The sequence below is a fragment of the Dama dama genome, chromosome 4, assembly GCF_033118175.1.
Source record: "Dama dama isolate Ldn47 chromosome 4, ASM3311817v1, whole genome shotgun sequence".
In the NCBI taxonomy this organism is placed as follows: domain Eukaryota; kingdom Metazoa; phylum Chordata; class Mammalia; order Artiodactyla; family Cervidae; genus Dama; species Dama dama.
In genome coordinates, this window is record NC_083684.1 from 41,866,266 (window position 1) to 41,889,205 (window position 22,940).

Genomic DNA, 22,940 nt, shown 5'->3' on the forward strand with positions numbered 1-22,940 from the left:
CAGATTTGATCCCTGGTCAGGGAACTAAGATCCCACATGCCTCAAGGCCAAAAAAATAAAAACCCAAAATATAAAACAGAAGCAATATTGTAATAAATTCAATACAGTTTTAAAATAGTCCACATATTAAAAAAAAAAACTTTATTTAAAAAAAAGAAAGAAAATGGAGAGAGGTAAACATTGGAGCTAGGTTTTAGGCTGCTTAGCCACCTATATTTGAAGTCATAATATTTCTCCTGGGACTTGTTTGCTTTTGGACAGCATTTTGGCCACAGTCACCTCTTGGATCCTGTATCTTCAATATGAATGTAAACTTTAGGACTGGGAAAATCATGCCAAAAGCATTATAGGCCCTGACTCTGTTTTTAAATATAGATAAATTTTAAACTAATAGTATTATTTTCTATTTATTTTTATCCCATATTTACAGTACTTCAGAGTAAATGTTTTGACCTGAAGTCCTAACCACCACTTGAAATATTTCTTCAAACATACATTCTGCATAGCAAATGCATGATACCTCAGTAAACACTGGAAACCCAACTTAAATAAGTTAAATTGACTATCTGTAAAGCCCAGATTATACATTTTTTATATGCTAAAGGCTTTATTTACTTAAGCACAAATGAAAATACTCTGAAAAATTAAAATTCTGGGAAAAATTGTTTAGAATAAAGCTAATTTCCAAATAAAAATGAAATCACTTTTTTTTAAGTATAACTTTCTCAGTTTGATATACTGAGGAAGATATCCAAAAGAATATGCACCTGTACCTTTGGTTTTTTTATAAGGCCTTTTATGGTTTTTTGTTTTTCTTTTTGCTACCCCTACTTTTGCATTGCAAGACCTATTAGAAGATAATGATAATCTTGTAACTTTATGTAACATTCACACATATATGTAATTTTTAAACTTTATTTTGACTGAAGTACAATGTGAAAGGTTACAGTGACATTAGCTATTCTCTTTCCTGTTATGCTTGGTTTATTGCATTCAGTCTTCCTTCCTCTTGCCACACATATGCATTCTTTGTCTTCCCTATCCAACTTTATTACACAATTCAATTTTCAGTTTTTTTAATTGAAGTGTTTAGTTGCTTTATAATGTTGTGCCCATCTCTGCTGTGCAGCAAAGTGACTTAGTGTGTGTATATATATATGTACAAACACACATTCTTTTTAATTACAAAGTTTTAAAAGATACTTTGCTTATGGAATGTATCATTCCTTAGGCTGTATTTATTTTGTGAGTAAGATAATTAGTTGTTTTTAATGTTTTTGCCTGTTCTCTTTCTTCCTTTATCTTGGATGACTTTTGTAGAAAAACTCTTTTTGATACTTTTTCCACTTTGTGCTTTGGTTTCTCAGAACATTGGAAAACCAAAAAGGAACTGGAGTAAAGAAGAGCCCTATGTTATGTGGACAGTATCCTGTTAAAAGTGAGGGAAAGGAGCTGAAGATAGTTGTACAACCTGAGACCCAGCACAGAGCTCGGTACCTGACTGAGGGTAGTCGTGGCTCAGTAAAGGACAGAACACAGCAAGGCTTTCCTACAGTGAAGGTACTTATTTTATTTAGCAGTAAATGAAGAATTTTATCCACTTTTATTTATTATTTTGTTTTTAATCAATAAAAGCTGTCTAAAATAAAGCTAATCACTGTATATATTAGAAATTAAAGTAAAAGTCTGACTGAATCACAAGCCAAATATTGTTACTCAGATGTCATTTGAATTTTAGTTAAATGGAAACAGAATGTGTTCTAACAAGTAAAATATATGGCAGTCATGAACTATCTTCCCTTTATGTTTGACATTGGTAGCAACTCCTTTACATTCCTTCCAAACCTATATTTTAAAAATGTTTTAAAGTGAATCCAAAGAAATATTGTAGAAATTATTGTGGACTTGTAAAATAAGGTTTTTGAGGTGTCGAAAGCAATCAGGTCTACTCAACTCTGAAAAGAGTTGGTTGATAGGTAACTGAAGTCTTCAGTTTAGGAAACAGGATACCAATTGAGTCTTTAGCATTTCAGAACTTAGACTAAAAAGAAAAAGAGGGAGCAGTTAAATTTCAGCACCTGACCTACCTTTTTATAAAGACTTTTTCTCTTTGAAGACAAACCAAAATAAAAGTGGAGTAGGGGATATTTAACAAGTATTCCTACCCCTTGCAAAATACTAAACAGGGAGGAATTTTGGCTAGTCACAGGGTAGATTCTTGTAAATACAGCTTGTGTAAATGTTTTAGTTGAACATCATTTCATTGAACTGCCTTTCTTTTTATACTTGAAAGAAAGAATGGCAGAAACTTGAAATCAAGAAACTTACTCATGACCATTATAAGGTTGGTTAATAGTTACATGTACAATATCATTTCTACCCCTCTACTGCTCACCACACCAATCCTTCTTTAGTCCCCCAAACTTAGGACAAGTAACAGGCAAGTGAGACATTTAAGTTATGCTTTGTGTAAATATTTGTTTAACCAGACATTTTGATAGTTTTAATTTTCTAACCGAATTGCTCTGGCTTTAATTAAGTTTTGTCTAAGTACTTGTCTATAGAAGTATTGTTAGATTAATTGCCTGTAATAGGGGATGAATTGCCTGATCTTAAAAGTTTATTTATTCACTCATTCAACAGATATGGTACCCTTCTATGTGCCAGACACTGTTCTGTGGTACTGCTGACTAACAGTTTGGGTAGACTGCTTATTTGCCTGCTTATTTGACTCATTATGATACCATAGATACTAAGATATAGCTATTTTTTAATAAAAAACATTTATGAGTTATTTTTAAGCACTTTGATGTGCATTGTACAAGTTATTGTGTGATTTTCTATGTTCTATATTAGCAGCTTCAATGTTTAACTATAAATCTTATCAAGAACCCAATTTATTTGTTCGTCAGCATACAAGCTGTAATTTAATTTTTGAAGGCTTGTTAGAGACCTGTAAATGACCCATAGGTCTTGGTTTGAACCAGCAGTTTTTCAGATCATAGTGTTCTGGCGCATGATTTTATGATGTTGCATATATGCATCTAGTCTATGAAAATGAGCCCCATTCCCCTATTATTTATATAGCTGAAGGTCAAATGCTTTCCTACCCAATAACTTTCACAGAGTAAAAATTTAGTAGATGTACTCTTACTTGATGATGATGCCACTAACACAGTTCAGTGAATTTTCCGTTAGTGGTGGTGGTAAATCCTGAGTAACCTACATACTTTGGCAGTCCATAAATTTATAAATACCTCAAAGGATTGTGTATTCATTCTCATCTGGTTGTAAAAATTAATTACAGATGATAATTTTTCATTATACATCTAAAATTTTAATTAATGTGATTGTTGCAGAACTAAAACTTTAAGTTTTCTTCAAAAATTTAGCTAATTCTCCTTTATGAAAACATTTTTCCTCTGTTTTTCTGGAAGACTTATTTCTTTATTGTAATCCAGTTATAAATATAATAATATAAGACTTGACCTTAAATGTTTGATTTTTACAGTTTGATTATTTGAAATGCTAATTAGTGTTTATGCTCCATGTTATCTCATTCCAGCTGGAAGGCCATAATGAGCCAGTGGTGTTGCAGGTGTTTGTTGGCAATGACTCTGGTCGAGTGAAACCACATGGATTTTATCAGGCCTGCAGGGTAACTGGGCGAAATACAACTCCCTGCAAAGAAGTGGATATCGAAGGCACTACTGTTATAGAAGTTGGCCTTGATCCAAGCAACAATATGACACTGGCGTGAGTACTTACTAAAAATTTTTTTGTTAGTTCATTACACTTTTGCAATAGGAGGAAAAGTTTTTAGTTTCTAATGTAAATGTAAAAGATTTTGAGTTTTAAGCATTACAAATAAAAAGAATAGATTATGGCAGAATTGTTATGGGGGAAATGAATTCTTGCCCTTTGCTAGAGAATTCCCATAGTGAAAGGCAAGGATATAAAAGCAAGGTGGAATGCTGGCCTTTTGGAAAATAATATAGACTTATATGTTGGTTTTATAATATTAACATTAAAAACTAAAATTACAACCAATTTGATTTACTTTCCTAAATTCCACTTTTGTAGTGTTTGCAGTAGAAACTGACAGGCATCATTCATGGTGTCTTTAACCAGTCTTGGAATGAAAAAGCATATTGTTAGTCTAAATTTACCTTCTATTTCTGTTTTCCTGTGTTAAAAAAAAATTATGTCCCGGGATTACCTATTTTTCATGTTATGCATTTTCATTTCCTGAAATATATTACAAGTGTTAAGGATTTAAATTAAATTTCTTTTTTCCTTAACCCTTTTGTTGAGGACCTTTAATCTGAAAAATAAACTTAACAGCAGCAAGTATTGATATGGGATAGACATTTTTGTAATTATTTGTATTGGCTAGCTGAAGACTTTTCTTTACTTGGTGTTTTTGTTTGTTTGTTTGTTTTTTTAAGCTATTTTGAATAAGAAAGAGGGAAATAATAAGTTGGAAAAGAGATATTTTGAAACATATTTAATAAAGGTTTTTTTTTAACTTTTGAAATTATAAAAGTAAATGTATATGGTGGAAGATAGAGTTACTAATTATAAAAATAGTACCTATTCCTTATAAGTTGAAAACAGAATAAATTTTTTAAATTAGTAAAAGTTAGTAGTAATAGAAAGCTAAAAACATACTCCTCAAATGCCAACTTCCAACTTAATAGAACTAATTACTATTTTGACATTTATTTTTCCATCCTTTTTTCTGATAAAATGAGATGATACTGTACTCACTGCTCTGTAACCTACTCTTCACTTACTATGAACATTTTCCCATATAAACATTACATATTATTTAAAGCATGCATCTTAATGGCTGTACAGTGTTCCATTTTGGAGGGAGACAGTTGCTAGTTTTTTTCCAAGTAAAATCTGTCCCTTATTTTAGTATCCGAATTAGGTACAAAAAGAAAGAGGATAAATTTAATTTTTTAAAGCAAAAGTATCTCTTGTAAACCATAACTTATGTTCAGATTTTGAGATAGTGATTTCTATACTGTTTTTCCCATTATTATTATAAACAAAAAGTTGACCAGAGAAGTTATGAATATTTAGAATTTACACTTCTCTATTTTTTAAAATTTGGAACCATATAATTATATTACATATTCAAAAATAAATAAAGAAGCAAATTATTCTTAAAAAGAAAATGTTTAAGAATATATTACTATTTATATATCAATTAATATATTTTTTCTGTATTAGGGTTGACTGCGTAGGGATATTGAAATTGAGGAATGCTGATGTTGAAGCCAGAATAGGAATTGCTGGTTCCAAGAAAAAGAGCACTCGTGCCAGATTGGTTTTTCGAGTTAATATCACAAGGAAAGATGGCTCCACTTTGACACTGCAAACACCCTCTTCTCCAATTTTATGTAGTAAGTAAGAAAATATGAAGATACTAAATATATAGAGGTGTTTTTTTTCCATTTTCTGTTTATCATTCAGATATCTCTAGATTTCAGTTGTATTACATACTTAAGCTTATGGTTATGCAAACTTTGCAACATTTTAAAAGCTGTAGTCAAGTTTTCTAGACTAAACTAAAGGTGGGTAATTTCTAATAAGATTCAGAAGTTATATAGCATTTTTTAGTTTCCTGTTAATCTTATACTGATTTAAAAAGTAACTTGAATAGTTTGCCTAAGTAAATTACAAATCCGAAGGATTTTCACAGCATCTTCATTTTGTGGTAAATTGCTGTGATCTAAAGTGTTTTGTGTTAGAACGTAAGGAAACAGAAAGCTAAGCAGAACTTTGTAAATATATAGCAGTGAGAGTTCAGATTACAAATTAAAGTGCTGTAGTATAATGGGAAATTAAATTCTTGCTTTGCTGACCTTGGCATAGAAAATAAATGATGTATATATGTGTGTATTTAAATTCAGTCGTGTTATCAATGTGCCTTACCATATAGTCTGGTTTCCCTGTAATGAGTGTTAGTACAAGTAATACATAGGAAAATTTTTTCCTTTGTACATCCCTTAAGAAGATTTTCATTAAGTATTATGTTCTTTGGCCTTGCTTCTGAATTCAAAAGAGCAGAAGAAACTGAGTTTCATTCACTTGAATTTCCTATTGTATGGGTTATGGGTATTGTGACCTTGGTACCCCCAGACACTTACAAAGTCTTTGTTATTTAATTGTAGCTTAGTTTTGTCAACTTCTTCACCCTTAGTAAATCTTATTTTTCCCTTCCTTTTAATTCATTTCAGATGTGAATACCTATACATTAGCTTGGCAAACACCCTTGTTTTAAAAGGGTAGTAAGTAAATATATTTGTGATCTCAAGAGAACTCAGAAGACTTCTATTTTTCATTATTATGAAAAATTTGTTATGGTATTAGTGTTTTCTTGGACTATTTCTGGATAATGTTCACTTATAAATATACTCCTTTTAAAGTTTGTGTAGATTCCACGTCCATTCTGTTGTGTTCAGATAGGGACAGAATAAGTAATCTGTAGATGGTTTATTGAATTCTAAAGTTTTTCTAATCTGGGTGCTAGTTTACTATAAATCACAATATGTCTCAACTTGAATTTTTTTTTTTTTTCATAGTGAAAACTTTTATATTTGGAATTAGCCAGCTGGACTCAGTTTAGATGATCCCAATTTTGTTGGCAACATCCAAAGCATCATAGTCAGGAGCCAGTCGAACATATGCCTTCTTCTCTCCATCAGGCCTGATCAGAGTATTGACCTTAGCCACATCAATGTCATAGAGCTTCTTCACAGCCTGTTTAATTTGGTGCTTGTTGGCCTTGACATCCACAATGAATACCAGTGTGTTGTTGTCTTCTATTTTCTTCATGGCTGACTCGGTGGTGAGGGGGAATTTGATGATGGCATAGTGGTCAAGTTTGTTTCTCCTGGGGGCGCTCTTCCGAGGATATTTGGGCTGCCTCCTGAGCCGCAGTGTTTTGGGCCGCCGGAAGGTGGGTGACGTCCGGATCTTCTTTTTCTTGTGGCTGTGGACACCTTTCAACACTGCTTTCTTGGCCTTCAAAGCCTTTGCTTTGGCTTCAGCTTTAGGAGGGGCAGGGGCTTCCTTCTTCGCCTTTGGCGCCATCTTCATGAAAAGGGTTTCTCAACTTGAATATTATAAGGATGGAATTTCAATTTTAGTTGGGTACATGCAGTTCTTCTTTTATGTGATCTAATACTTTGAGCATGACCATAGCCACTCTCTGAAGACCAGATCCAGGAGATGCTAGATAATTCAGATCATACTGCCTTAGCAGGAACTGGGGGATGGTTGTCAACTTTATCTTATTTTTTAGTTCATTTATTTATTTTAATTGGAGGCTAATTACTTTACAATAAATACTATGGTGGTTTTTGCCATACATCAACATGAATCAGCCATGGGTGTATATGTGTCCCCCCTGTCCCGAACCCCCCTCAGTTTTATTTTATTAATAATTGTTTATTTCTTCTTTCAGTAGTTCATTTCTTTATTTCCTATTTAATTGAAGTATTGTTAAAATATAAATATAAATGTATCCAGCCAAAGATAGAAAATATAAAAGAAACAGAAAACATGATTTTCTGAAATTTTTCATCTATAGTTATAATTTTCATTTGTTAATCATCACCATTAATGGTAACATATTAATATGTTCATGTTGCAAAAAGTGTTATCTCCCTTGGAAGCTGTGTCTGGGTGAATATGATAGTCCTAAGAAGCAGCGGCATATAGTGCTAATAATAAAAATTGCCATATTTTGAACTTTTCACAGTATGCCAGAGATTTTATTAACAACTTTATAAGCATTATGTCATTTACGCTCACCGTTGCCTTTTATTGTTTCTGTTCTACAGTTGGTGAAACTGAGACTTAAATAACTTCCTCAAGGTCACGTAGCTAGTAAATAGTAAGACAGGATTAAAAGCCTCCTCTCTAGCCATTGCGCTGTGTTGCCACCACAGTCACTTAAAATGTAGCAGTGCTAAAAACAAAACTCGAATGATTCACTTTATCCCGGCTGTAGCCTCCGGATGGTTAGGACTATAGTTACAGTATGAAATTATGTTAGAAAACTATATCCTCTACCTATGAGATTTATGTTGTATAATTTAGATTTTTTATGAATTTAGAAAGTAGATCTCAATTTATATGAGGGGATTTTGCTTGAATACCTATATTATCCCTTTCATTTCCTTCTGTAAACGTCATTTATTATGGAGGTGTAGGATCTATGTTTTTACTCCTTTAGTTGACTGTTTGGCATTTATATTGCCATCTGCTTGGCAAAATTGAATTAGATAAACTTGAGCAATACTCTCTTTTAAAGAAAGAGGTACCTTTGCAGTAATAATTCGTTAGAAATGGAGTGGGAGGTAGAAGGAAACAGGAAGACGAGAGGTAAGTAGAAAGGAAGAGGGGCCAGAAGGTGCTAGAGGTGGGAGGGAGGAGAGGAAACAGATACTTGATCTTCCCTCTAGAGGCTCTCGGTGGAAAGAAGGCCTCATGCCAGAGTTCGTGCTGTGCCTTGTGACCTTAGAAAAACAGCCCTGCTTCTGCTTGTTGGTTTAACAGTGGCCATTGGATCCAGTTTCTTTTAGCTCGTTTATTTTTAAGGGGATAGAAGAATCCTCTCCTTGCACACCTTTAGATTTCTCCAGAAAATATATATATACTAGATCAAAGTAAAAATATCAATTTTCATACTTTTTTGGTATCTACCCTTCTATAATAATTTTTAATGTGGCAAAATTAATCATAGCTTTCTTCAACATAATGTATATTAGGCTTTATCTTACTAATACTATAGTAAGTCTTACTGAAATGAATAAGTTCTTGCTTTACTTCTGGCTCTTCCACAACTTTAGGTAACGAGTAATATCATTCAGTTAACTTTTGTTCTCTTCACAGACATTAAAAAGGCTTTCTAATTCTTTTGACAGGTTGAAATATTTGCTTTGTTATTTTTCAGTATTCAGATGTTCATTTTCTTCAGCTTTGTTTTTGAGGCTCCTATTTGAACAGCATCTAAAAGCACATTGTTTTTTATAATACCAGAAAAGTGGCTGCTTTTTTCTGTTATAATTTTTTAAAGCAATGTGATCCCTTTCAAGAGGCAGCTTACTAATTAAAGGTAAAAATAAAACAGCTAATGCTTTAATAATCCTGACTTCAGTTCTATTTGGTATAGAGTATGTCCTGTTAGGTAACCACCAAACTTTTTAACAGATAAGACCTTTTAAGGTCAAAAGTTAAAGTATCTTGAGCAGACTAGTTCTTTGTCTAATGTAAATACAAATATATAAAAGATAAATATACACTGTACTTTCAGAGGGGCCTCATTTGGCCATCTTATGCCTTTTAATGAATAAAAGGGAAAAAGGAGATAGGAAAAAGTTTTGATAATCATGAGCAAAGTGGAGTTTCCATATAGTATTTTATAAGTGGGTGGGAGTGATATTTTGGACTTTCCATTCATTTTGTTACTATAATACATTCATATAATTTTGTACCTCTTACTGTTTTCTAATCAAAATAATACTTATCATATTCTTCTTGAATGTCATTTAAAAACGAATATCTAGTTCCAGTGTTACTCCCAAAAGTTATAAATTAGTTCAATTGGTTCTTTGTTTTAAAAGGGTGTATGATTACCAGTGTATGACTGATAACTGTTTCCATCTGTTCATACATTAACCCTGTGGTTCTAGACAGTATATATGTATATACAATCACAATTTTTTTAAACTCTTAGGCATTGCTGAAAATATTATTTGGCATTTAATTAGGATAAGATACTTGTTTGTATCAATAAATGAAACTAAATGATGCTGCAGTAATAAACAACCAAAAAAAATCTAAGTGGTTATACAACACAGTTTTACTTTTCCCTCATTTTATGATAATATTGGCTGCAATTGAGGAGCAGCTCCATTTTCTTCACTGTGGGAACCAGGCTTTAGAAGCTGCCTTTTTCTGGGATATTGCTGTTTTTTTAGTGAAGGAAAAAAAAGATGGTGGAACCACATGGATATGGTAAAGCCTGGAAGTGGCACATTACTTCAGTTCACATTTCATTATATAAACAAGTCACGTGGCCAGTCCTTACATGAGTGGGGCAAGAATGACCTTGTGTGGAGCAAGAGTCTTCTGACAGAAAGGGCAGGCCAGGGAAAACGGGGCAATAAGTACTTGGACAATAGTAATTTCCCACATTACTTTCTTGTAAAGATAAAATTGATTATCAAATATATAAGTACCTAAGGAGAAAAAAACTTTAAAACTTTGGTTAAAGTTTAGTTATTGTTCAATTGCTAAGTTGTTTCCGACTTTTTGTGATCCCGTGGACTGCAGCATGCCAGGCTTCTCTGTCCTTAACTTTCTCCCAAAGTTTGCTCAAACTCTTGTCCATTTAGTGGTGCCATCCAATCATCTCATCCTCTTTCGCCCCCTTCTCCTCCTTCCCTCAGTCTTTCCCAGCATCAATGTCTTTTCGAATGAGTCGGCTCTTTGCATCAGGTGGCCAAAGTATTGGAGCTTCAGTTTCAGCCTCAGGCTTTCCAATGAATATTCAGGGTTAATTTCCTTTAGGGTTGACTGATTTGCTCTCCTTGCTGTCCAGGGAACTCTCAGGAGTCTTCTCCAGCAAAACATTTCAAAAGCATTCATTCTTTGGTGCTCAGCCTTCTTTATGGTCCAGCTCTTATATCAGTACATGACTACTGGAAAAACTATAGCTTTGACTATACAGATCTTTGCTGACAAAGTGATATCCCTTCTTTTTAATATGCTGTCTAGGTTTGTCATAGCTTTTCTTCCAAGGAGCAAGTGTCTTAATTTTGTGGCTTCAGTCTCTGTCCATAGTGATTTTGGAGCCCAAGAAAATACAGTCTGTCACTGTTTCCACTTTTTCCCCCTCTATTTGCCATGAAGCAGTGGGACCAGATGCTATGATCTTAGTTTTTTGAATGTTGTGTCTTAAGCCAGCTTTTTCACTCTCTTCTTTTACCCTCATCAAGAGTCTCTTTAGTTCCTCTTGTTTTCTTCCATTAAAATAGTATCATCTGCAAATCTGAAGTTGTTGTTTAATTCTCCTGGCATTCTTGACTCCAGCTTGTGATTCATCCAGCCTGGCATTTCGCATGATGTACTCTGCATAGAAGTTAAATAAGCAGGATGACAACATACAGCCTTGTCTACTCCTTTCCCAATTTTGAACCAGTCTATTGTTCCATGTCCGGTTCTAACTGTTGCTTCTTAACACACATGCAGGTTTCTCAGAAGGCGGTAAAGTAAAGTAGTCTGGTACTCCCATCTCTTTAAGAACTTTCCACAGTTGTAATCCACACAGTCAGAGGCTTTAGTATATAGTCAGTGAAGCAGAAGTAGATGTTTTTCTGGAACTCTCTTGCTTTTTCGATGATCCAACAGATGTTGGCAATTTGATCTCTGGTTCTTCTGCCTTTTCTAAATCCAGTTTGTGTATCTGGAAGTTCTCAGTTCACATACTACTGAAGCCTAGCTTGAAGGATTTTGAGTATTGCTAGCCTGTGAAATTGTACAGTAGTTTGAAATTTCTTTGGCATTGCCTTTATATGAGATTGGATGAAAACTGACCTTTTCCAGTACTGTGACCACTGCTGAGTGTTCCAAATATGCTGACATATTGAGTACAGCACTTTAACAGCATCATCTTTTAAGAATTTTAAATAGCTCAGCTGGAATTCTATCACCTCCACTAGCTTTGCTCATAGTAATGCTTCCTAATGGTGACTTGACTTCACACTGCAGAATGTCCTGCTCTAGGTGAGCGTCCACACCATCATGGTTATCTGGATCATTAAGACCTTTTTTGTGTAGCTCTTTGGTGTATTTTTGCCGCTTCTTCTTAAACTCTTCTGCTTTTGTTAGGTCCTTGCTGTTTTTGTCCTTTTTTGTGCCCATCTTTGCGTGAAATGTTCCCTTGGTATCTCCAGTTTTTTTGAAGAGGTCTTTAGTCTTTCGCATTCTGTTGTTTTTCCTCTATTTCTTTGCATTGTTCACCTAAGAAGGCTTTCTCATCTCTTCTCACTATTCTCTGGAGCTCTGCATTTAGTTGATTATATCTTTCCCTTTCGCTTTTAGCTTCTCTTTATCTCTCAGCTTGTAAGGCCTCCTCAGACAACCACTTTGCCTTCTAGCATTTCTTTTTCTTTGGGATGGTTTTAGTCACTGCTTTCTATAATGTTAGAATACTCCATACATAGTTCTTCAGGCACTCTGTCTATCAGATCTAATCCCTTGACTCTATTTGTCACCTCTACTGTATAATCATAAGGGATTTGATTTACTGAGCATGGCCCTGCCCACCAAAGTAAGATCCAGCTTTCCCCACAGCCAGCCTATCCCATCAGGAAGCTTACACTAGCCTCTTAGCCTCATCCATCAAAGGGCAAACAGAAGAAGCAAGAACTACAGTCCCACAACCTCCAGAATGAAAACCACAATCCCAGAAAGGTAACCAAAATGATCACATGAATCAGAGCTTTGTGTAACTCAATGAAGCTGTGAGCTATGGGTGGAGGGCCACTCAAGATGTATGGGTCATGGTGGAGAGTTCTGGCAAAATGTGGTCCACTGGAGAAGGAAATGGCAAACCCCTCCAGTATTCTTGCTCAAGAACCTCATGAACAGTATGAAAAGGCAAGATGATATGACACCAGAAGATGAGTCCCCCAGGTCAGTAGCTGTCCGACATGCTGCTGGGGAATAGAAGAAAAATAGCTCCAGAAATAATGAAGAGGCTGGGCCAAAGCAGTGACATTGCTGAGTTGTAGATGTGTCTGGTGATGAAAGTAAAATCCGATGCTGTAAAAAAAACCTGGAGTGTTAGGTCCATGAATCAAGGTAAATTGGATATGGTCAAGCAGGAGATGGCAAGAGTGAACATTGGTGTTTTAAGAATCAGTGAACTAAAATGGATGGGAATGGGCGAATTTAATTCAGGTGACCATTATGTCTATTATTTTGGGCGAGAATCCCTTACAAGAAGTGGAATAGCCCTCATAATCAACAAGAGAGTCCAAAATGCAGTACTTGGGTACAATCTCAGAAACAAGAATGATCTCAGTTTGTTTCCAAGGCAAACCATTCAACATCACAGTAATCCAAATCTGTTCCCCAACCACTGATACCAAAGAAGCTGAAGTTGACCAGTTCGATGTAGACCTACAAGACTTCTAGAACTAACACCTAAAAAAGATTTCCTTTTCATCATAGGGGATTGTAATGCAAAAGTAGGAAGTCACGAGATACCTGGAGTAACAGGCAGGTTTGGCCTTGGAGTACAAAATGAAGCAGGGCAAAGGCTAACAGAGTTTTGTCAAGAAAATACATTAGTCATAGCAAACACCCTCTTCCGGCAACTCAAGAGATGACTCTACACGTGGACATCACCAGATGATGGTCAAAACCGAAATCACATTGATTATATTCTTACTGCCAAAGATGGAGAAGCTTTATACAAGACCTGGGGCTGACTGTGGCTCAGATCATGAGCTCCTTATTGTAAAATTCAGGCTTAAATTGAAAAAAGTAGGGAAAACCACTAGGCCATTCAGGTATGACCTAAATCAAATCCCTTATGATCATACAGTGGAGGTGACGAATAGATTCAAGGGATTAGATCTGGTAGACAGAATGCCTGAAGAACTATGGACAGAGATTTGTAACATTCAACGTGTATTAGACTATCTCATTAATTTAGAATTTGATGAGTTATACAGCCATGTTAAAATTACCTTTGCAGTATATATATTATTAGGATTTACTAAAACAGCAAATGGTGTAATCTGTTTCAAAGTGCTTAATCTTAAGGGAGCAGTTTTCTGAGTACCTAAAAGGTATGTATTTGCATTAAGCCGTATTCCAAGGAGTATTCTGGTGGAAACCTAGTCCTTAGGTGTCAATATGGAAGAATGTTTCTGGGGTCAGATATATTGAGAAAACTGTGTACTACACCTATTTCTTGGATATTTATAGTGTACATCAGAATGTGAAATGTGTGGGGAAATTTTGGAACCTATTTTACTAAACGGTACATATTAAATTTTCTTAAGAAAACCAGGAAGATTAGTAAGCCAGTTATAGTTTATTAGATCCGGCTCCTCCTCAATACTTCTCTACCTCTTTGTTAATTTACTAGTGGTTAGTTAGTCTTTATAATTGAAAAATGTGTGTGTTTTATTTTTGTCCTCAGGGTATCCTAATTCAGGGAGATCCTCTGGTAGAAAGAATTATTCTGAAATGGAGTCAGTCTGTTTTCAGGTGTTCTTTTCATTTAGAGCCTCTAAATCCTAGATTTGGATCCTTAAAGATACTCTTAATACCACCCAGAGACTCACTTTGCCTCAGAAGTCTTGTGAAGGCGTAGCACAGCTAACATTTTTATGGTTGGGATTGTGAGATATTTGTTATTAAATTGATTTTTTTTTAATGTTAAGACAAAAACCTGACCAAGTTCATTTTTACACCTTTTTTTTTCATGTAATGACAAAACAAAGATGACATGTAACTTTGCTTTCTGTTACGGTAAATTTTAATTTGCAGAATGAAAGTGAAATTTGCTCAGTGGTGTCCAGCTCTTTGCAACCCCAAGAACTGTGTAGCCTGCCAGGCTCCTCTGTCCATGGAATTCTCCAGGCCAGAATATTGGAGTGGGTAGCCGTTCCTTCTCCAGGGGATCTTTACCCAGGAGTTGAACCCAGGTCTCCCACATTGCAGGTGTATTCTTATACCCTCTGACCCACCAGGGAGGCCCAAGAATACTGGAGTAGGTAGGCTATCCCTTCTCCAGCAGATCTTCCCAACCCAGGAATCGAACTGGAGTCTCCTGCATTGTAGAATAAAAGAAGGCAAATTCAGGGGTCAACAAAGACAACTTACAGAACTGAATAATCGAGAGTTGATTTTAGATAAGAAATGTGTTGGTTCTTCTTATGGGATGCTTATGTATACCTACAGCTCAACCGGCAGGAGTGCCAGAAATCTTAAAGAAGAGCTTGCATAGCTGTTCAGTGAAAGGAGAGGAAGAAGTATTTTTAATTGGCAAGAACTTTCTGAAAGGAACTAAAGTTATTTTCCAAGAAAATGTTTCTGGTAAGTAGGCATAACACTGCCTTAGAAATTGTTGAGTGTTTCACTTTGTTACAAAGATACAGTTGTAGCAACAAAGTAAAAAATGTTTCATAATTTTAGTAAGTCACTATTTTTTATTTCAATCAGATGAAAACTCTTGGAAGTCAGAAGCTGAAATCGATATGGAATTATTTCATCAGGTATAATTTAAACTTTTTATAGTTTGATTGTTTATTCCCTGAGAAACTTGAGTTTTGCTCCAAGATTTTCCTAAATCAGCAGATTAAATTTCTTATTTATATGGAATTGATATAAATCATTTAAAGTTTCTTTCTTGAGTTTAACTGAAATAGATTTATTCCACTGATGCTAGAAATGACAGTTCTGTATTTGAAAAGTTAAGAGCATGAGAAAATCACCATTATTAATAAATGAAACATGTCTTTCCTAATATTTATTTGCTATCTTTACCTACTTTGGATTATCTTCACCTACTTTTTAATAAGAGAAACGTATTTATTGAGTACCTGCTATGTGCCAGGTGTTTTATATTTGTCCATTACCTTTTGCACTCAGAAGCACTACTTGTTACACTTAGAGTCTGTATTTGTAGGACCTTGGTGTATATTCATTTTTGGTTTAAAATTTTTAAAAATTCCTTTGTGTTCTGAAAAAATAAATTTAACATTATATATCCAATATATTATATCCAATATGTTGCCAAACTCAAAACTAAAGGTACAGTGCTGCCTAAGAGTGCCCTCACTTCAGACACCAGCTGCAAGTTCAGGGGTCCCCTGAACAGGTCTTACTTGTGAACAGTTAGCTTCAAATTCAAGGGTTTCCACTACCGCCAAAGATTTGATAGTAGAACTCACAGAACTCAGGAAAGCACTGTACTTAACAATTTCAGTTTTATTATAGAAAAGAACACAGATCAGATTATAATTTCTGAACCTCTAGTCTTCTGGGTTCTTTATATTATATTTTTTTAGACAGTAAGAATAAAAAAAAATAAGGTGGAGCTTTGAAGAAGATGGAATTTTCTATTTTTAATAGGCTAATGTCTATTTCATGTTCTGTAAAACAAGTTATACAGTGGATTAATGCAGAATAATCATAAAAATTTGGTGAAATGGAAAGGAATTACATCCTCATTTGGTGGCTATATATAGAGACTCTGGGGTTTTTGTAAGCAAGTATGTAAACAGGCTAAATCATAATATGATCTTTCATTAATTCTGTGGTTCTGCTATTTATTAAAATTTTTTGATCTTTTTCAGAGAAAACTTTCTTTTTTTCTTTCTTTCTAAAGGGCTTTCTGGGAAGTATGTTAGAGTGGAATCAGAGCTGAGATATACAAAATAAATCCTAAAGATTATACTTATATTAAAGAAAAAAACACAAAAATTAAACACTTAGAAGAAAGTATGATCAGAAAATACATGAAAAGTAAAGAGACTTTGATTGAGTGTGGTCAATAAAAAAATAACAGGCCTATAATGAAAAGTTAAAAGGCCCCCTATAATAATAAAAAATGACCAGAGGATGGTACAGTAGAAAAGACCACTTAATGATGACTTTGCAAATTGCAAATATAATTGTGATAGCCATTCATTTGAAACTCCAAAAATCAACTCATCAGGTATTAAACTTTTTTTTTTTTTTTAAACTTTTTTATTACTTGAAAATTGAGGCTAACAAAGTCTGGGAAAATAATTCTTTGTTAATATTTGACTCTTCTAGTCAATGCCATAATATATCTCATACTCATGTATACCAAAAGCAATAGGCACATGGTTATTAAATCTACTCCCATTTTAACAACTTTAGATGAATTCTGTAGGGTCTTAATTGCCTATTAAATGTATATATAAGATACATATCTTAAAGACAGATCTCTCTCTACATATATATATGTATTGTTTTTAAAGATAAATTGGTTTTAAAAGAAAGAAGAGTTTAGCAGCTTGAGTGTGAAGGTGATTTTTTTTTTTTTTTTTTTTAAATAAAAGTCAGTTTATTTTCCCTGTGTTTCAAAAGTTTCCCTTTCTGTCAGTAATGCGCAGTTAACCGATTGGAAGTCTGCTTGATTAAATAACATTAACAAGTTCATAAACACACATTTGAGAGTATAAAGCAAGAGGTTGAAAATTCTCCCCTAACTCCATGTAAATTAGGCAGCCCTCAAAATTGCACGTTTTTCGCCTGCTCACTTTCATAATTTAAAATATATATACGGGATGACCTTAAAATATTGATAATTAGTATAGAATTCACAGCCTTGAAGATGTATATTCTACAAACATCTAAAGAGTAGACACCTAGATACCTCTCAGGCCCTAGTAATCCACTGTGATTCAATGTCACGTACTTAATGCATAGAAGGCCAAAAGGTCTTTCCTTTTTCTCTAATTCTAGTCTTCTGCTGAGGTAACACAAGGAACCTGGTTATGACAGAGACCGAGACTCTGAAAATAGGTCTAAGCCGACTGGCTTCCTAGTGGATCCTAAAAAGTTCACAGAGAACAAGCCTGGGGTTGAGTACTTCGGTTGTAAATTACATCCTGGAATGTTCACAACCGAGGTACCTCATGGTCCTTGACAGGAAGACAAAAGACTTCCAGGAGTTGAAGGTAATTCTGAATGAAGATGGAGGAGAACAGCTGACAATCACTGGAAGATATTTCTGCTTCAGAGCAGACACAAAGTAACTGAGTCACTCAGCACGTAGTGTGACTTTTCCCACTTTAGAGTTTAACTAAGGGATTCTCTGTCCAAGACAGGCTTATGCTGGACCCAGCTGGAGTGCTGCACCAGAATGTGATGCTTCAGAGATGAGCTGCTCTCTGTAAACTCATGACCGAAGCAAAATGCAATGATCCTTTCTATTTGTGGAGCACATCGTTGCTACAAAACCAGGCACAATTGCCTCGTGGTCACTCAGCTTTCCAGGCTGGAGAACAAGGGTCCAAGTTCAATAAAGCATTTACGGTTAAAGGGATGAACCTCCACAGGCCAACAGAGTTGCTGGCAGATTCACAGGCCATTCGGTACATTCACGGAACAAGGGTGATAAATAAAAATCATTAATTCCTGTAGTGTAGAAAAAACAACCCAGCCTTCACTCTGGTCAGCATCTCCGGCGGCTGACAATGCTGAAAGAGGCCTGATAATCTGAGGTTATGTTGGAGTTCTTAAGACAAACCCAAAATAGGGAGAATTAAAAGAAGGAAGAGTCCTGATGTTCTTTGTGGGCACCAGTCACTCATTCAATATGCGAGTTTGTCGTCTTTGCATAAGAGAGCATGTTTCCCTCACTATTAATGGTGAAATAAACAGAATTGTGCAACTTGTCATAAGAATGAAAAAGTAGAAAACCCACATCCATCCCAGGTTGTCCTGGATCAAAGACACTAAATACTGGCCCACTGCAGCTCCAATGCTCCCGGTTCCATCAACGATCCCAGTGACGGTCACCAAAGCCTCGCTGCTCCCTTGGATCAGCTCCTGACGACCCAGGTCCGCAGAAATAGCAGAGCTTATCATATTAGAAGGTCCACCAATAAAGAATCCTGTGACAGCCATCAGAAGCGCATTGATGGACTTGTCGTTTGGAGAACGACTGTATCCAACCAGGGACCCGATGGCCAGAAGCAGACTGAGAGCTAACACCAGTGCTCTCCTCTGTAACATGTCAGAGATGAAGCCTTGCAGCGTTCCACCTATAATTCCTCCGACGTCGTACCAGATGGACAGCTGGTCAGCTTCGGCCTCCTTCCATCCAAAGTTGTTACTCAGATAAAAGGGCAACCAGAAGAAGAAGGAGTAATTCACTAACTTCAAGCATGCGTAGGCCAGTGAATACGCTATAACTCCAGGAAGGCAACAAGCCTGGAAGAAGCTTATTGCCTTCACTTGGGTCACAGTATTGCCTTCTTGGATTGAATAATTAGGCTCAGCTTCATCTTCGTTTTCAGCACCATTAATTAATGGCCTGTGCGAGTCTTCTTCAAAATTTTCTTCTGTCTCGATACCTGGGATACCTATTTCTTCCGGTGACACCAGGAGTCCAAAGAAGATGACAATCCCACCAGCAAACTGCACGGCCGCTGTCACCAGGAAGGCATACTCATAACCATACTGCAGAACAGAAGAAGCGAGACATGCGCCCAAAATATTGCCCACTGAGGCACAGGCACTCCAGAGACCAAAAACAACCCCTCGCCCAGCTTTCCCAAACCAGTTGCCCATAACAGCAACCATGCAGGGCCAGCCGGTGGACTGCAGCAGGCCGTTCACGATCCACAGGCTGCAGTACAGTCCCTTGTTGTAGAAATGCAGCCATTCCGTGAGAGTGCCAAAGACGAACACCACTAATGCAGAAGAGCACATGCCAAAAGACAGAACCCATCGCAAATTCAGCCGATCCCCGACGATACCGCTGACGAAAAGGCCCACGGCATAGGAGAAGAGGAAAATGGTGTCCAGCGTTCCGAGGAAAAGAGTGGCTTCCTCTGCACTGGGAAACAAATGGTTGCTGCTCCAAATCTCCACAGGCAGTAATTCAATTGACTTGTTAAAAGCACCTGGGGTCCACTGCTTAGAGATACTGACTTTGACATTGCTAAATGTTTTTCTTGACGCATGGAGCAACGAGTAACTGAAGAAGGTGAGCAGGAACACGACCACGTGATGATGGCTGAACCGGGAGAGCAGAGTTCCTCTTTGAAAAATATTTGGCCAGGCCATGTTCCTCCTGACCTTCCTTCTCACTGTGACCTTAAAGTCTGGATAGTGAATGGTTTAATCATTTCTTCTTTCGCCACTCGCGCACCCGAGACCCGCAATAGTCGTCACGTTCCTGGCCGGCCGCTCGGCTTGCTACGCTTGCTCAGCCTCGCCCACAACCCCACCACTCCCGCCGCCACCTCACCCGGGCCCGAAGGGATTTTAAAAGGAAATTAGAAGCAAGTATTTTAGAGCCTAGGAGAGCTTAATCTTTTTTTAGCTTCTTTTGTTTTTTTCATTTAATTATTTACTTTATATTGAAGTATAGTTGATTTACAATGTTATGTTAGTTTCCAGTGTACAGCAAAGTGATTTAGTATATCCATTCTTTTTTCAGATTCTTTTCCCATATAGGTAATTATATGGGTATATGTTATTATAGAATATTGAGTAGTGTTCCCTGTGATGTACAGTAGGTTCTTGTTGATGATCTGTTTTATACATAGTAATGCCTATATGTAAGTTCCCAGACTTCTAATTTATCCCTCCCTCCCACCTTTCCCCTTTGGTAAGCATAAGTTTATTTTCAAAGTCTGTGAATCTGTTTATATTTTGTGAATAAGTTCATTTGTATCAGAGGTCTATAATTTGATGTAAGTATAACTTGTTTTACAGAACATGAAATAGACATTAGCCTATTAAAAATAGAAAAATGTATAGATTATAATTCCTCAACTTCTAGTCTTCTGGGTTCTTTATATTGTATTTTTTAGAGAGTAAGAATAAAAAAAAAATAAGATGGAGCTTTGAAGAAGATGGAAATTTTAGTAGAACTATGTAAAGAAAATTCTCGGAACAAATGCCCAAAAGATCCTCAGAATTTTGGGGAACAACTAGGCTAAACAAAGACTTGAGAGTTTCGAGATTATGTTTTCAAACTGGTCTTATTAGGAATTTTTTTTGTGTCTCCAGTTATTTTTATGTATATGCCCCCAGCTGCAAAATGACAATTTTGACAATGATAAATTATTCCTTAGGAATGTGAAAAATATCTACCACCATTGCTTATAAACCCTGAAAAAAGATCATCTGCTGGGATAAAGAAAATCGTTATTTTGAATCCAACCAGATTTTTCTAAGAAATTAAAATTTAGATATTCTTCCCTTTTTACCTCAGAAAACATTCTACCTGCTCCACAGGCCTCCCAGCCCTTTGTATGTTTTGGGTGTATTGTACTCCTAGTTCAGTGGTAGTTGATTGCTCTTAATTTTTGAGATTAGGTGTTTTTTTTTTTTTTTAATTTACTGTCAGTACTCACAGTTTACTTAGTTTTTAATTCAAATCATTTGTAGAATTTCTTGATTTCAGATTGAGTACGTGAATAATTTGTTCATTTGATTTTTAAGAAGTTTCAAATTAGGTTTGTTTAACTACACTCTCTAAAACAAGTGGAGTAAAAGATTTAAAATACATATGTATATAAATAAATATATATAAATGTAAATAAATAAATATATGTGTATATATATATTCATCTGACTTTTAGATACTAATTCTGTTACTAATTACCAAGAACAAATTTTTATTTGGAAACATCTTTTCAGTTATTGAGTTGGTCAAATAATCTTAAGACTGGGAAGATACTTCGGAAGTCCATCCATTCAGCCATCTCCTTAAATGTAGGTAGAACTGCTTTGTGATGTAGTTGCAGTGTTTAAACAAAGGAGGAAAAATGAAGGTGGGCAAGATTTTAAAACTCTTATTTCTAAGAATTTGAGTCAATGCAGATACATTTTTTGATGGCTTCATATACAATTATGTGCTTTCAGATTTTTGCCCCCTAATTCCTGTGGATGTATACATTTATATGTTTTTCCACCTGAATTAGAAGTGTGATTTTTTTGAGATAGCTAACTGGACTCAGAAAGCATTCTACTATTACCATAAGTAAGAAGCTATTTTAAAATTTACGATATGACTATTTTGGAGCATGTTTTAAGATGGCTTAGAAACAAATTAAGTACTCAAAAATTGAAATCTTGGACTCATTTTGTCATGTTCTGTTCAACTGAGTCAGCCAACTTCCAGAGTCTAAGTAAAAAATGACATTAAACTCATTTCATCCTCAGCTGTCACCACTGACCTCCTGCATATCACATAGTACAAAAGCACAGTCACTACCTTTTGCTGTTCTTCTCCAGTGCTATAACATAGCAGGGAAGAAGAGAATGAGTCTGATGCAGTTCATGATATCTTCTAAGAAGATGTAGTCCCCTTGAATAAGTGCTGCTGAAGCATTTATGGAACTCTTCCTTTCTCTTAAAAGGATGCTTCTACCACTATTTTCACACACAAAAAAATGATCTTGATTTACTGGGTTTTGGGTAAACTGAACTCAGTTGACTTTAAATGAGAATTAGTTACTAGTTTTAAATACAAATTGAAACATTTTAAATTTAAATAGACTAAATGAGAATTAGTTGTCAGTGGTTAGAAAGCAGTGAACTGCACTGCAAAGTACATCTCACTGTTAAGGTTTACAAAACATATAGTAACTGATATTGCTTGGTGGGCAATTTTTTTTCTTGGAAATATATTCATTCTTTTTTTCAACAAATCTATTTGAGTATATTCTGTGTGAGGTGCTTAACAGTGGAGATAGGATGAAGAACAGAACATCCTAGCTTCTCTTGGAACTTGCATTCTTGTGGTTGTAGAGGGGACAAAAAACAAGCAGATAATCACAGTAATTTCAGGTGGTGATAAGAAATAAGCAGGATTCTGTGATCAGATTGGAGAGGGGTGCCAAAAGAGGATGGTCAGAGAAGGCTTCTCTGAGGAGATGACATTTGAATGAGATCTGGAAATGGGTAAGGAACTGGATATTTAAAGAGATAAAGGAGAAGAGTATTCCAGTGAAAGAGAATAGCAAGTTGTAAAGGCTCTGAGGTAAAAATGAATTTAGTGTGTTAGTGTAAGAAGGTCAGTGTGCCTGGAGTGTAACAAGCTAGAGGAGAATGGGAATGAGATAAAGTTGACAGGACCAGGGACCTTTTATGCCATTGCAAAACATTGGTATTTAACCTTAAAA

General features: G+C 35.5%; 3 protein-coding genes across 8 annotated transcripts in view; 1 reads left to right on the top strand and 2 right to left on the bottom strand.

Moving 5' to 3' along the window:
* Positions 1-22,940, top strand: part of NFAT5 (nuclear factor of activated T cells 5) — a 122,035-nt gene that overhangs the window by 75,988 nt on the left and 23,107 nt on the right. For all 6 annotated transcript variants that reach the window (XM_061138843.1, XM_061138842.1, XM_061138844.1 and 3 more), the window contains 5 exons: positions 1,368-1,560; positions 3,566-3,756; positions 5,242-5,414; positions 15,004-15,138; positions 15,265-15,317. In XM_061138843.1, coding sequence (XP_060994826.1) covers positions 1,368-1,560; positions 3,566-3,756; positions 5,242-5,414; positions 15,004-15,138; positions 15,265-15,317 — 745 coding nt within the window. The remainder of the gene's footprint in view (positions 1-1,367; positions 1,561-3,565; positions 3,757-5,241; positions 5,415-15,003; positions 15,139-15,264; positions 15,318-22,940) is intronic.
* LOC133054139 (large ribosomal subunit protein uL23) lies at positions 6,583-7,128 on the bottom strand. Its single transcript, XM_061138841.1, has one exon. The coding sequence runs from the start codon at positions 7,111-7,113 to the stop codon at positions 6,637-6,639; it is 477 nt and encodes a 158-aa protein (XP_060994824.1). The 5' UTR covers positions 7,114-7,128; the 3' UTR covers positions 6,583-6,636.
* Positions 16,888-20,292, bottom strand: LOC133054142 (sugar phosphate exchanger 3-like). Its single transcript, XM_061138852.1, has one exon. The coding sequence runs from the start codon at positions 19,867-19,869 to the stop codon at positions 18,382-18,384; it is 1,488 nt and encodes a 495-aa protein (XP_060994835.1). The 5' UTR covers positions 19,870-20,292; the 3' UTR covers positions 16,888-18,381.